General features: G+C 42.9%; 1 protein-coding gene across 2 annotated transcripts in view; it reads right to left on the reverse strand.

The window, feature by feature from the left end:
- fgf14 (fibroblast growth factor 14) overlaps positions 1-15,620 on the reverse strand; it is a gene marked incomplete at its 5' end in the record, with an annotated part of 167,210 nt that overhangs the window by 30,204 nt on the left and 121,386 nt on the right. For both annotated transcript variants that reach the window (XM_080456874.1, XM_080456875.1), the window contains 2 exons: positions 6,821-6,924; positions 9,598-9,708. In XM_080456874.1, the coding sequence (XP_080313000.1) occupies positions 6,821-6,924; positions 9,598-9,708 (215 nt within the window). The remainder of the gene's footprint in view (positions 1-6,820; positions 6,925-9,597; positions 9,709-15,620) is intronic.

Genomic DNA, 15,620 nt, shown 5'->3' on the forward strand with positions numbered 1-15,620 from the left:
ACGGATGCTGCGTGAGCATGGCAGGCTCATGGCAGGGTGCAGAACAAAGTGCGCAGAGGGACCGTATCCCTCTGCTTTCTTCATCAATCACACTTCCCCATGTCCTTATATTTCTCCCATGCAGCCTAGCCTCTTGCAACACTGCCATACTGTGTAATATACAGTATATTTCATAAATATGTGTCTCGTAAACCAGTGATTCAGAAAACAGCTGTGCGCACCTCTCCCCCTAACGCCTGTAATTACATTGAATAAACAGGGGACAAGAATGAAGGAGGAACAAAGGGGGGATGTGAAATTAATAGACCTTAAGCTGTTGACCAGCGGAGAGATAGAGGACAAATCACCTGGCGCTGTGTATTATTAATGTTCAGAGAGCCATGATTTGGCAATGAAGCCAAATGCAGCAGGCACAGAGAGACTAGGAGCTACTGTATCAGAGAGGGACTCCCCACTTCATGGTGAGTAACTTCTGTGCCGGAGTGTAGGTGGAGACGCGAGAAGAACCCTTGCTCCGGTCGTCACAGTCCAAAAGATCTGGGAATCCCTGGATATGCGAGACCACTCTGACAACTGCCACTGATTATGTTACAGCCAATGACGAGCAGGCACTCATTATGTTAAGAGCCAACTTGAAAATAAGAACCACTGAATAGTGAGGGCGGCATCATAAAAGTCCACCACTACTAAATGTGTACCACTTCTAAAATGCAGGATTCTTTGTTAACAGTCTGCAGTGTAACAGTAGCCAAACTGCCCATTAATAACGACAACGGGGGGGTTTAACGTGGCTGAGGACCAGGGGCGGCGTGTCTATTCTTAGCTCCTCTTGGCCCCGGCCATCGGTTCAACAGTCCAGCAGCACCGACGCCTACCTCCGACCTTGTTATTCATTAATGCATGAAGCTGGTCTCATTCCAGCCCCTCCGGCCATTGCCCCGCCTGACACCAACACTACATTAGAGGCAGGAGAGAGTGGTGCTTGGAAATAATGAGCCCCCCCGCCACCACCGTCACCACCTAACAAAGTCTGGGTGTCCTCTGGAGGGGAAAGCAGCTGAGTAATTATGGGAAACCTGAGTATTTGAGGATGTGATTTTGAGCATCCATTCCCACTCTGCTCCAACTGACACACACACACACACTTTTTTCCACTATGAAAGGGATGTGGTACTAAGTGTTAGACTGTGAAGAGGGAGCCACAACTCTGTTTTAATCTACATATATTTACTCCCCGACTATGATAGTTACGTTTTCAGTTGCTGCATGTACGATAGCTTGCATGACTACCGTACTTTGTTTTCATGGTGTGTGATGCCCTCTATGCTCTATCCAGGCTTGCAGATCAGCTTGCGGGCAATGTTCAGTGAAGTCAGATGCCTATCTACGAAACTGGATACAGGAGTACAAGACATCTTCAGGACAATGCAGGGACAGATTGACGGTTGATGCCTTTTAGTAAATACGCTAATCTTTTGCGATCGCACTTTGAAAGGGCTTTTTTTTTTCTTTATCTCTTTTTTTAGATAGGGTCTTTGACAGACCCTCCCAGGATGGCAGAAAACTCCCCGGTAGAAAATGCCTTGTCTTTCTCAGGAGTGCTGAAGATGAAAGCACGGGAACAAAAGCAATCCATGGGAGGGTGACTGTAATAAGCAGAACTTTTGAGAGCAGCATCAGAAAATCGGCCACTAAGAGTGGAGTGATGAATACAAAAAAAGTTGGTGTGGAAAATATCAAACACCCAGGGAATCCTGGCTTCAAAAGAATCCTTCCGTCGCACTTGATGTCTCCTGTATAATCTGCAGGGGTTCCTTTTATTCACCCCCTTGTGTTGCCACTGCCTCCTGCCCATTTTTCATATTGATGCCATTTGAAGAAGGGGTTGTACATATACATATACATATTTTCGGCAAATAGATTTGGTGTAGAGGGTAAAAAGGAGGGGGCCGAGGATTGAATCCCGGGAGGCACCGGTCAATGATGTACAGTTTATAGGCCCTGTGTCCACTGGGCTTTTTTTCTCGGCTGAAAAGCGCTTCCAGGTGCCCGAGTTGAAAATATTTGAGCTTTTGCCAGGCAGGGAAAAGCGCTGCGCGAGCACGCGCGAGCGCAAGATAAATGCCCAGCTCAACGCCAAGCTGCGCTGCACTCAGGAAAAAAACATCTTGGTGGACTCAGGGCCATAGGGTTTAAGTGGTTAAGAGACGCCGATGAGGGCTCAGGAGTCCAATGAGGAGCATGGTTCAAAAGAAAACCGCACGACCGTGAAAGTCCTTTGAGCCTAATCTATGCTCTGTCGCGTGCTGGTGTTGTGCGGCGAGAACAGGCGAGAATAGCAGACCTATAAGCCCACAACGTGTCGCAGATGCCGCGGTGCTCATTTCACTCTGACAACTCTAAAGAGTTACAAAAAAGGATACATTTACACAGAGGATTTTACTGTGTAGCTGGGCATATTAGCAGGGACTAAAAAACCCACAACAACCTCCTTAGCATGGTGAATTGCATTCTGCAGTGCCAACATTTCATCATGAGTAACAAAACCAAACAATGGCACAATGCCTTAGGGTCATTGGTACTATGATACCGTCGTCTCCGGAAAATAATGAGGACGTTCATGTTTTCTCCCACCCCCCCCCCCCCTATTTATCTAGTGCTGCTGTTTGCATAAGAAGTTCCGTTACAGTTATCTGGAGAGAGCCAGAATCCTGCTTCCACTACAGTTCGACATGGGTAACCCGCCCCCCTCCCACCCCCACCTCCTCCTTTTACTATTCAGGAGAAAAGCCTCATCCCAAGGAAGTGCAGAGAGGAGAAATTAGCCAGGAGTTTATTGGTCCAGATACAATAGCTGTGGATTGAAAAGGCTGCGATGACTGAACTCTCCTTTATTCCATGGCAAGTCCTTTGTGCCCGAATGCACAGTGACTTTGATGCTATCTCTGTCACTGGGCGGCCCACGCCACGCCTGGGGTTCCTCGCACAAAAGAATATGATGCACTACCAGAGGCCTTGAATGGGCTTCCCATCTCCTTTCTGAAAGGCTTGCACTCTCCCTTTCATTCGTCACGTCTGTTACGAAATGGAATGGCACTCATTATCAGCATACATCATCGCAGTAAAAGCCTTGATTCATTATTGGGAAAGAATAACGCTTTATTGCATTCATTCAAATTAATTAAATGACCTGAGATAAACCTACAGGACAGAAAATTGCTACTGAGAAAGAGGTTTCTGGCATCTTGTACTCCTACGCTCAGGCACTCAATTTGGCGTTTTCGTCAGAATGTTGGCCCATACATTTGAGGCACTAGATGTTGTGCAGGTAAAAACTCAAATGAAATGTATCTTATTGTAGCTGCAAATTAATTAAATGACCTGAGATAAACCTATAGGGCAGAAAATTGCTACTGAGAAAGAGGTTTCTGGCATCTTGTACTCCTACGCTCAGGCACTCAATTTGGCGTTTTCGTCAGAATGTTGGCCCATACATTTGAGGCACTAGATGTTGTGCAGGTAAAAACTCAAATGAAATGTATCTTATTGTAGCTGCACTTTGAACAACAGTTTATGTTTTTGATCAGGGTATAATTTAGCAATGGAGGATCATTTACAGTAGTTTTTATGTGATTTTTTTCATCAGTACAGCATGCACTTATATGATGATGATGTAGCAATAGATTAGTCTGATGGTGATTTATTGTTTCGGGGGGAGGTGGATGGGTATTATTACATGATGTCAACTAGGGTACTGGTTCTCAACGTGGACCCCAGAGGTCCTTGAAGGGGTTCCAGGGGGTCCCCAGCTAAATCATTGATAGTTAGGAACCAAATGGACCCTTACGGGTCTACACTGTAGCTCAGAGAGTGTACAAATTGGTTCCATTTGTACAATAACACTGGATTTCACAGTGCAGATTGGGGTCCCAGTGATCTTTTTTAAATATTATATCAAATGGGGGTCCGTGACCTAATCCACATAAAACTGGGGGTCCTTGAAATGAAAAAGGTTGAGGATCACCGACCTATAGAGCACCAAATTTGTCAGAACTGTGACTAGCAGCATTCCTCAATCTGTTCCTTGCCCCCGCTCACCTGCTCAAAACGCCATGTTCCTGCACTTTAGCACTATCTTCTAAGGCATTCTCTGAACATGTAAGTGCACTGTAATCAAATACAGCTAATGGGTAGAAAAGGTCGTCCAAGGGTCCCCCCGCTCAGAAAGGAAGCGAGGGCGGGTAATGGGAGGAACTGCATGTACCCTGCATTCACGGGTGGACAGGACAGAAAATATGGAGTTGGTTGGATGGATGAGGAGCAAGAAGAGGAAGAGGAGACGGAGGAGGATGCAGAGGAGTGAACTCGCAGAGTCTGCCATTACCGGCGTAATTTGCGTGCACACACTCAAGATCACGGCCAGACCTGCTAGTGGGTGGGCTGGGGTCTGATGAAAGCCTACATTACCATGGAAATAAGGTGCAAATGGAGCGGGAGAGCTGGGTGAATGGAAGAGCAGGGATATGAGTAGAGAAATAGAGCTGTCAAACTGTGTGGAGCAAACAGGTCTACTTTGAGCCAGCCAAGAGAGACCATAATCCATTCAATCCGGGAAAGCATCTGTGTCATTTTAGATTTCTTTCGCTATTCAAAAATAGCAGATATACAAGCTCATAGCGCTTGTAGATCTACATTTTTTTTTGAATAATCGTGAAAATATTTGCAAATCTTAGATTTTTTTATTTTTTTTTAAACGAACATTTTTAACTCAAATCTTTGCTTCTGGGGATTCAGTGGTTCTCAAATGTATTTGGCCGCAGACCCATCTCAAAATATTTAGTTCCAGGGACCACCCCCAGAAGCAAAGATTTGAGTTACAAAGGTTCGCATTAAAAATATAAATATCAAAGATTTGCAAAAATGTTCGAGATTTTTTTTTAAATATCCATAAGTATAAAATAATGGTTATGGCTAAAATCTAAAATGACACAGATGCGTTCCTTGATTGAATGGATTAAAAGCATCAACATCTCTCAACTGCTTTGACCAGGATAAGAGCGGTACACTGTAGGATATCATTATGATTTATACAATTATTTGTTGCAATTCGGTATGAACATTGCTGACAGTTACTTCTGAAAATGAAAATTGGATTTATAGTGCAAATTCAAAGTTGATATAAAGCATATTTAAAAATAAACCATATTGGTAGCCTTGAATAGGAATATTTATTACAAAATACTTTTACAACGATTCCTAGCGATTCCTACAGATTGTATGTCTTACGTTTCTGCACACATTTGGAAAGTATAGCTATATCAGGTGCCAGAACCGTAATAACAAAGAAACGAAGAAATTGCATTCACACACTATGCTCTTCAAAAACAAATAAAACAGACTTGATTGGCAGAATGAATTGTTCTCTTTCTCAGTTGTCAATGTGCGACCCCACTGCCATTCTCCTGCGACCCCGCTTGAGGTCTCGCCCCATAGTTCGAGATTCTCTGTATGGGATCGATACTGTAGCAACCAAATACGTGTTGAGGTCTTCAAGCATGCACAGCTGTTAAACCCCAGTCATTGTGATGCAGCACGGATGTTTCCATTATGTATATTAATTCCCAATCCCTACTGTGTATTTCCATAACAAAAATCCATAGAATTCTAGGTCAATCCCCCTTCAAATGAAATTCATTTCACGGCTTTAGTGAAGCGGTGATTAAGCCTTGAGGTACTCCATTTGGAATACAGGCGTGCGGTAGGAGGAGGAGCGCTGCTCCCATCCTCCTGACGAGGTAATGACTGGAGCAAGGAAGGTGGAATAGTAATTCTGTGCAAGGAGCCAGAGTATGGGGAACAGGAGCGAAGGATTAAGTGACAGTGATGCTGATGGATACTCCTATCTGGAGAGAGAGAGCAGCACTGATTGTTGGAATGGTCATCATGCTGATTGATTTAGCTAAATCGGAACTGGACAGAGTGGAGTGGCAGGGCTGGGGAGCACTAGCCGCCCCTGTGTGGTCTTATCACCTTGGTGGCTGTCTGGCCTGCAGACGGCTAGTTTCTTTTGCAATAGGGTAGTCAATACGACTGGCTACAATTCTGATTGTTTTACAAATCGGTGTTTTTTTTACTGATTTAACCCCATGAAACCTAGCGTTCCTATTCTGCACGGTGAAAATAGGCGCACATTCTGTGAAAATAGCCTATACAATCTCACACTGTGTCATCATTGTGATGCATTGTGAGCTTGGAGATCAGCTATTTTCAGTGAAGTGATTTGGTCTAATACAAACCCCCGGGGAACCCTGGTTAACGAAGTATATAGGGTTTAGTTAGTGGTTAAGAATTAGCAGGGTATAGGAAAGAAGTGCTACTGAATATTAAAGATGTTTTAACATGGGCTTAGATAAAGTATGATTACTCTGCTATGACAAATTGTCATTTGATGTATCCTTTAGTAATGGACCAGAAGACGGGTACAGTTATATACTGTACTTAAAAACTGTTAGGGGATCGAATATGTGTCTTTTTCCTGATGTATTTTAAAGGAGGATCTACTATTAATATATAAATTATTATTAATATATATTTTCCTTTTGGAATGAAAAAATGAAAAACTGGGGCCATTTGATCTGTTTACTATAAATCTACATGAATGGCTTTTTGCATAATGGGATTTTAAACCTTCACTGAAAGTTATTTAAAAGAATATCTTTTCCATAGAATAGAATAGAATAGAATAGAATAGAATAGAATAGAATAGAATAGAATAGAATACTGTATAATAGAAATGACGGAATAAAATTATAATGCTTACTGATGTGTACAGATGGCCCTCCCCGTTCATGGCGATGTATAACCCTGTCTTCACGGACTGAATGGCGACAACTCTGAGGCCCACAGGAATAAGGTTGAACAAAGCTGCAAGACAAACACACAAGAACAAACACACAGGCACACACGCATGCAAATATCACCAAACATATTGCAATAAATAGAACAGACAATTAATAGGCCATCAGAGGCGATGCCCAAAACAATACAGTGCAATTCATCAAATAAATGTAAACTGCCCATCATTAACGCATCACAGAACATAGATAACGCTAGCTGTCGCCTGGTAATCTTGTGAGATGAATTGCTGCATGGCTGGTGAACGTGACTAGCCTAGCATACGCTGGAACACACCGAGCTACCTGGAAGGTAGCTGGGCTGTAATTGGGGCCACCGCTGGTGCATGGCAGATTTAATAGCGCCTTTGTTTTTGTAGCAGACTCCTTGGGCCTGTTACAGGTAGGTAATGGCTATTGTTTGTACTAGCGAGGAATAACAGAGCTAGCCAGGTTGTGACATCAAGTGTACAGTATGTGTATGTGTGTGGCAGACCTAATTAACTCTGACTCTGAGCCTTGGTGTTGGCCTATTTGTAGCCCAAGCAAAAGATGAGAGTAATAGCTTAAGGCCCTGTTCTTTCTTAGTTTTTTATTACAAAGGAGGTGAGTTGTAAAATACATTGTGTAACTGTTGCTTTTGGCTTTATAGTTTACAGGTAGGGTATATCAATATTATATCAATAGTGTGTTACGAGACTAGATGATGAAGCGATGATGCGACAATTTGGGACAATGTGACGCATTGTGAGCTCGTAAATCTGCTATTTTCCCTATTTTTGAAAGTTTTAGGGGGAAAAGGAAAATAAACTAGAAAAGTGTGCTCCTCGGAGCCCTGGTCTCCGCCAGGCCGGGTTACAGACCCAGGGCCCGCAAACTTTGGTCATAGCCACTTGGAATGGGATCTGAAAAATCTAACTTGTCTTATACATCTTGAAAAAAAACTGTTTTTGTAGGAGAAATAACAAAAGTAGTAAGAAAGTAGTAACAAAAAAAATGTTAATCTAAACTCTGTCTCATGGTGGCGCCAATCGGTCCAATGGTGCTTGTAGCATGTCGTGCTAAACGGGCCCCTCCAGCAAACTTTGAAAGCCAATCGTAGTCTATCGGAGTGGAATCCGAAAAATCTGACGGACGGACACATCACACGCACACACAAGGACGGACGGACAGACGGACGGGGGCGAAAATATAGTCTCAGCCACAACTTTGGCCTTGCAGAGACAAATACTATCATCACCTATTATCATCATCTATATCGAGGTATTTGGTAAAAACAATAATGTCCAGCCCTAATTAGAGGTTTATTTAGTACCTGAAGAGTAGGTCTAATATTAATGTAAATAATAGTGCATGATATCAAACTGATATGTGAATACTCATAAAGATAGCATTAGTGTAAAATACTCTGTTTTATACTTGTTTTAAGCAGCCCATCGGATGTGACACGTGTCATGTCCTCTCATCTGGAGAATTTGAGACGGGGTTGAGTTAGCGTTAGCACCATGGACTGAAATTAAATTAATCAGCTAGCCTCAAGCACTTGCAGAGCAGTACCAGAGCAGGCTAATAATATCCTATTCTCCACAATAAGCCTACTGTTTTGTGGTCCACTTTCCTTTTCAGAGAGATTTGGACATTTGGGTTGGGCTGTAGGTGTCATTTAACAAGGCTGTCTGTCGCCAAGAGCCCTAAAATCAATTGACAATGGATTCAAGATGCAAATTGTAGTTCTTCAAATAGGTACCTTTTAAAAAACCCTTTTTTGACACTGACAAGCCTTGGCTGTGTAACTAAATAGTGCACTACAGTATATAGTGATTACACATTTTGTAGAGGTGTCCGAAAGTATACTGATCATTATTATACCTTCTATAATGGACCCATCTTATCCCACCATGCATCAAAAAGTAGGGAAAACCCTATACACCATCATTGCATTACTGAAAGAAAAATACCAATGTTGATCTGATAGCAATGATGTCATTAACACATTGATTGCCTAGATCGAGTCAACTCGTTTTTAGAATCCATCGCTTGATTGCCTAGATCGAGTTAACTCGTTTTTACGTTTTTGGGGGAAAATTCCACAAGGGGCGACCTAACACAGCTTTGGAATGATCGATCGTCTCTCAGAGAAGAACAATGTGGATGTGACGTCATTCCAAAAAACGTCACTTCCATCCGCCCCAATGATGGGATTTTCAGAAAAACGGCTGTAACTCAGTTTCTTTTTTTTCCATTGAAAACCACCCGTTTTCAGCAGACCAAAGCTCCAAAATGGCGGATCGCGGTTGGAAACTTGTTGTTCCCATGGATACACAGATCCTTCCGTCTACTCACAGGAAACCTTTTCCGTGTGTTTTTTTTACACAATGTCGGTTCCACGGCGTTTCAAATATCATCGGATTGAGGTAATTATACGCCGGCACGGGGATAGAAAACTATGTTTAATATCTTGGCAGTCAATGTGTTAACGGCTACCTGAGTAGTGTCTTCTACTCTAATTTCCCACAAGTTCACTATAGTCCTCTAGAACTCCCTATATACTGTAGTAGGGTCTAGTGAATGTGTGAGTTATTTTAGATACAGCCCTGGCTGTGTACTGCAATGTCGCTGATTCATAATGTATAGAGGAAGCCGTGTGCTGTCACACACTGAATGGAACGCAGGAGGCCGAGCAAGACCTTGTCAGGTTACTCACAGGAATTACTGCTGTCATCCTTGGTCCCATCAAGAGAGCCATCGGGGTTCATTTGCAAGTAGTATCCCTGCCTGCAATATAACCTGGTCACTATACCCTTGAGCTGGGGATCTGTAAATGGAATGAGAGGGAGGGAAAGAAAGAGAGAGAGGGAGAAAGAGGGGTGGGGAGGTTTGAGGACACAGATTAGAAAACATCTCACAGAGTCAAGAGTGACAACTGAAGCAGGAAACAAACAAAATTAGCTTGTGCAAGATTGACAAATCAATAGGCATTCTCTTAACCATATGAATCCTGGCATCCCTATAGTGGGCAAGTCATTATAGGCATTTTTCTTTTCTTTTTTAAACAAACAAAATTAAATACTATAAATATATTTCACACTTTTCAAAAACAGCATTCAGTAATTATTTTGCTATTCATCGTACATAGTATATGGGCTTAAGTGGCTAATGTACTATGGATATTTCAATGTGCATTGTTTTTTATCGTGTTAGCACTGAGGTGGTGTAAAACACTAACCAGAACTCTTTATGACACTTTATGACCTCAGTATGTTTTCATGGGCATTGGGCAAATCTTGCAGCCAAAAATGCAGTGCACATACTGTAGAGTATTGAATGCGCCCTGCCCTGCTCAGAGATATAGGCGATCCAATTATAGGCTGCAGAATTAATCTGTGACTGCTTGGCTCGCATAATGAGCCCAACAGCACCCTCTCTGGGTCCTTGGTGAGGGAAATAACATCCACAGGGCTCTGCTGCACCTTCCAGCAGACATGATAGGAAAATCAGCTAACATTACATATCTCGATGAATCACCACCGTGGGAAAAAAAATGCTCGGTGAGTGTGTTCAGCATCAACCAGTTCTATCTCAATTTTAGTTGATATTTGTATGATTTAGTGCTGAGGGACAATGTGATTTGAGAATGTAGACCACGGTATGGTGAGAGAAAAAAAAGCTGTGAAGTGAAAGTAATTTCAATAAAACAACACCTGGGACCTCATATGGACATTTACACTGAAAACATATTGCAACTGTTGAGGGCTGACAGTGATTTTTATTTTGGTGTGTGTGTGTGTGTGTGTGTGTGTGTGTGTGTGTGTGTGTGTGTGTGTGTGTGTGTGTGTGTGTGTGTGTGTGTGTGTGTGTGCGCGCGTGTGCGTGTGTGTGCGTGTGTGTGCATGCGTGTGCACTGTGCATCTGTGTGTGCGAGTGCACATTCATGCGTGTGTCTGTGTCTTTGTCTATATGTGTGTCTGTGTACTGTAAGTGTCTGTGTGTGCATCCACGTGTGTGTTTGCGTGCGTGTGTGCGTGTGGCCAGGCCCTAGAGTCATATGGCATCAACATTATCACTTTATTGTGGAGACAGCCATCACCCCAGATTTCATTCTAAGAAATCCCTTAGGAGGTGAACAATCACATCCACCTGAGCCCACATCTGTGTGTACTGTGTGTGTGTACTGCTGTGAGTGTGCCCTTATGTGTATTCGCTACAGTATGTTAGCGATCCTGTACTTCAATGTGTGTGTGTGTGTGACCACACAAGCGTGGCCACCCACGGGAGATTTCAGGAGGTCTTACCGAGGGCAAATACAGGCACTGGATGGGTTTTTTCCCTCTGTGTATAGCTCAGGGCAGTCTCTTCGGAAAGCCACTCTGCTGGGCAGTGGCATTAGGTGCCCTGAGACCTTTTCACTGCCGACTAAGAGGAGAAAATGCCTTTCTGCCAGAGGGCTCTTACAGCAATACCTTGTCCTATCACAGGCATTCAGTGCTTTTTTATGGACAATGACAAGCAAAAGCTTAATTTATACACCATCGATATACCACAATGTATAAATTAGGCTTTAAGCGGAATGCGGCCGTCACATCTAAGGATACCTCTGCATAGCGCTACGGTGGCTGACACCTCTTGTTAACACAACTATTCAGCCCTATCCAATGTGTTGCAGCAGCCATTCAGGAAGGGATTTTCTGTTTTGTGGGAGGTGGACACCTGGGTAATGAACAAAATAGATTCCTTTTCATGAGTGAACAGGAGAAAATGCCAACCTTTCATTGTCCTGTCAGCAGTCTGACTTCACTAGCCAGCAACCTACTGTATACCCACATCCTTAACTCAACGTTAAGACAACCTCTCACATTTAACAACATTCTGTCATAAGTGGTGGGTTTTTAGTCCCATAGTTACAAACATCATGAGATTCTCTGAAGATTGGGAATCATGCAGCTTCACACATTATAAGATTACAAAAGGATTCTTCAGATGTTTTAGCCATGCTCTTTTATACAATAAACAGCATGTCCATATATTTTACTATAGTGTCTGCATCGGATGATTAGTAGTAGTAAATTCGTTAAAACACTGTTAAACTGAATTTCCTCTATTGACCAATTTCTTAACATGCAGATAGATTTTCGACAACTTCGACAAATGAGTTTGTTGTCATTATTTCCCTGACATTACCCAAGGTCTCCTGAAAGAACGAGGTGGTAACCCATCATACTGTAGTTTTAGGCGACAACACAACACAATAGAGGGCTTGTAATATTTTATGATCCTTCTCTCTCTAGGGACCCTGGAAGGCGTTTAGAGTTCGGGTGCTGAAATTGTCAGAGGCATACATGCATCAAGTGCGAAGTTCCTGTTTTTTCATTAAACTGAATAGATTGGATAAAACGACTCAGAACATTGTGTATTGACTAAATCATGACTAAAGGATTGATCATAGCATTGATAATAAATGTTTTGTTTGTACCTTAACTCTTTCAGTGCCAAGAGTATTTTCATAAAGTACTCCCAAACTGCCAGGAATTTGCGTTTTTTTTTATTTTGTAATTTTGTAATTTTTCATTCAAATAAATGATCTGATTGGGGTTTTAAACCCATAATACAGTTCTACCAGTAGAGAGCAACAAATCGACACATTGATGATCTCGCTGGCTCACTCACCCCCTCCCAAACAGGCTCACGTCATATCCGGTCAGAACCGGATGTTGACATTTTCGACAATCGTTGATCGCGCTAAATTACGATGCGATACACGACTACGATGACTGATCGTCACCCAGACCAAAGAGAGTAGACGTGGACCTCTCCGTTCGCTTTTTATACCGTGTGAAAAACCGTGACTTTCCCTATTCTGGCCGAAAATCACCGGAGAAAAACAACGTGACCCGGAAATGAATTTTTTTTTTTTACATCCGGCTCCGGGTGAGTCTGATGTAGTCAGGAAGCGAAAGTGATCATGAAAAATAAACAGAATAACGCGACCACAGTCAAAAGTAAAAACTCGGGATTTCTCGTGCTGGCACTGAGGGTACTCGGGAAAAACTCGGGATATGTCGGGGCGTGGCACTGAGAGAGTTAAGGAAAACAACAGCAATGCTACAACAGAAAGACACATTAAATGAGAAATGATTGTATCATCGCACAGTGCCCACCTACTGTACCAAGATAAGTTAAAATAATGAAACCCAGGCAAGCTTACAAATTGTTGCACATGTAATAAAATATAGGCCTATGCAATTGGCAAACAATTATTTGGGGGAACCTCTCTTATGCCAAAAGAAAAGTCACCAACTAGTAAAAACTGCATGACAATGCATGCTTCAGTTCAATAAGCTGAAGTCTTGAAGTGCTGAATTGGCAAAGATAGAAGTTTAAATGGAAAGCTATTTAACATTGAAGCGCTTACACATAATTTCAGAGTAGTCACAGAAATTACACACTGAAACGGGATCAGACCAGAGACAGAGATACAAGGAGACAGAGAGAAAGACTCACACTAATAGGGGGTTCCATGGCCCTGCCTTGTTCACCACCCTTCGAATCTTTCCTGCACGACCCGTTCCTCTTAAGTGATTTTAAGTACCACACCTACTGTACGTCGCACTGCCAATCCGACCAATATGTCTGAGTCGTAGTGTTGGGGGCTTTGTCAGACGATGTCCCTTTTGGAGCTGACTGATCTGTTTGCGGCTGATGAAATAGTAAACATTCCCAGGAAATAGCAGATCTACAAGCATACAATGCGTCAGCAAAGAGATTTGGTTTAGAGGGAAAAAGGAGGGGAACAATGTAGACCCCTGATCCTGGGGGACCCCGGTCAATGAAATGTACAGGTTTTGAATGGTTAAGACAGCTCTAAGTTTTATAACCATCTTACACCAAATGATCGAGATGATGAAGGCAAGCCACAACTCTAGCAAAACTCTCACAATAGTACATAATAACATTGGAAATATGTCTGTGACAGTGAAATCACTTGAAAGGTCGCATAAATGTGTGTGTGTGTGTGTGTGTGTGTGTGTGTGTGTGTGTGTGTGTGTGTGTGTGTGTGTGTGTGTGTGTGTGTGTGTGTGTGTGTGTGTGTGTGTGTGTGTGTGTGTGTGTGTGCTCTGTGAAGACCGGTGAAGCAATAGCAGGATGAGACTGACACATCAAAGAGGCAGTTATCCAGGGCATTGAGAATCTGCAAGGGTCAAGACAACGCAGGAATGCAAATGGAGGAATGCATTCATCTTCTTGCCCTCTCTCTCTCTCTCTCTCTCTCTCTCTTTATCTATCTCTCTCTCTCTCTCTTTATCTATCTCTCTTCATACTCTTGCTCACTGAATTGAGAACAGCAATTGACAGCCATTTTGCTCTTAGATGTGCATGTACCACAACATCCCATTCACTCAGACCATAATACAACCACACATAATTGCATTCACAGTTCACACACACACACACACACACACACACACACACACACACACACACACACACACACACACACACACACACACACACACACACACACACACACACACACATGGATTTTTTATGTGTATACGCAATCCCCTTAAGCAAGCACACTTGGGAGGACACACTAAGATGGCCCTCTTTCGATCGATTAATGACTTTGATCAGTAGCATTTAAAACAATCTGTGGGAGTGGGATTGATTTCCAAGACAGTTCAGTAAGGGGCCCATCTGTAATAATTAAAAAAAGAACCAGAGCCCGGTGCTGGCTGTGTTGAATAGCCTCTGTGTGTGTGTGTGTGTGTGTGTGTGTGTGTGTGTGTGTGTGTGTGTGTGTGTGTGTGTGTGTGTGTGTGTGTGTGTGTGTGTGTGTGTGTGTGTGTGTGTGCGTGTGCGTGCGTGCGTGCGTGCGTGCGTGCGTGCGTGTGCGTGCGTGCGTGTGCCTGTGTGCCTGTGTGCATTTGTGCACGCGTGCGTGTGTGCCTGTGTGCATGTGTGTGTGCGAGAACGTGTACATCTTTGCATGCTAGTGAACTTGGCTTCAGGCTCCAGGCTATAAATCATGTGATCCTGGCCACAACCCCTGGGGAAAGCCAGCCAGAATATCTCATACGGATACGGATTCCCCATTCTCGTTTGTGAGAACTGTTTGTACATTTCCCAGGTGAGGCTGTATCGAAATGACTTAGATGAAACTTTGCTCTAATTTAAAATGTGAATATAAAAAAGATCAGATAAGAAAAAAGTAGAGCATGGGAGAGATACTTTAACACATGACAAACTTATGGTCAAAAGTAGTTGGTGAATGCTAATTCGACATCACTGATGCATAAATGTTTGCAGCACTGCAGCTCTATACATTAGAGTGAGATGGTCTAATGGTGGGATGAACTAATGGTCTCAAACTAAAGTCTCTAATATCTCTGGGCACAACTTAAGCACTGACGGTCAATTAAATGAGTGTGTTTGTGTTGTGGATGGTTGATGGTTACTTTTCACATTGCAATCCGCTTCAAATCTCACATACTGTATGTTTGCTAAAAATTGGCTAGTTGTTCACAAACGGTATTTAACCACTTAAACCCTATATAGCTGACCGGATTCCTGCAGGGCTCTTTACTAGTATAGGGTTATTAGGCCCCCTCCTGTTTTCACTCTACACTAAATATCTTAGCTGAAAATAGCCGATCTACAAGCTCACAATGTGTCGCATTGCGATGTGTTGTGAGCTTGTAGATCCGCTATTTTTGCTGAATGTTCACCACC

This window comes from Gymnoscopelus braueri (genome assembly GCF_963280865.1).
Source record: "Gymnoscopelus braueri genome assembly, chromosome: 18".
Classification (NCBI taxonomy): Eukaryota; Metazoa; Chordata; class Actinopteri; order Myctophiformes; family Myctophidae; genus Gymnoscopelus; species Gymnoscopelus braueri.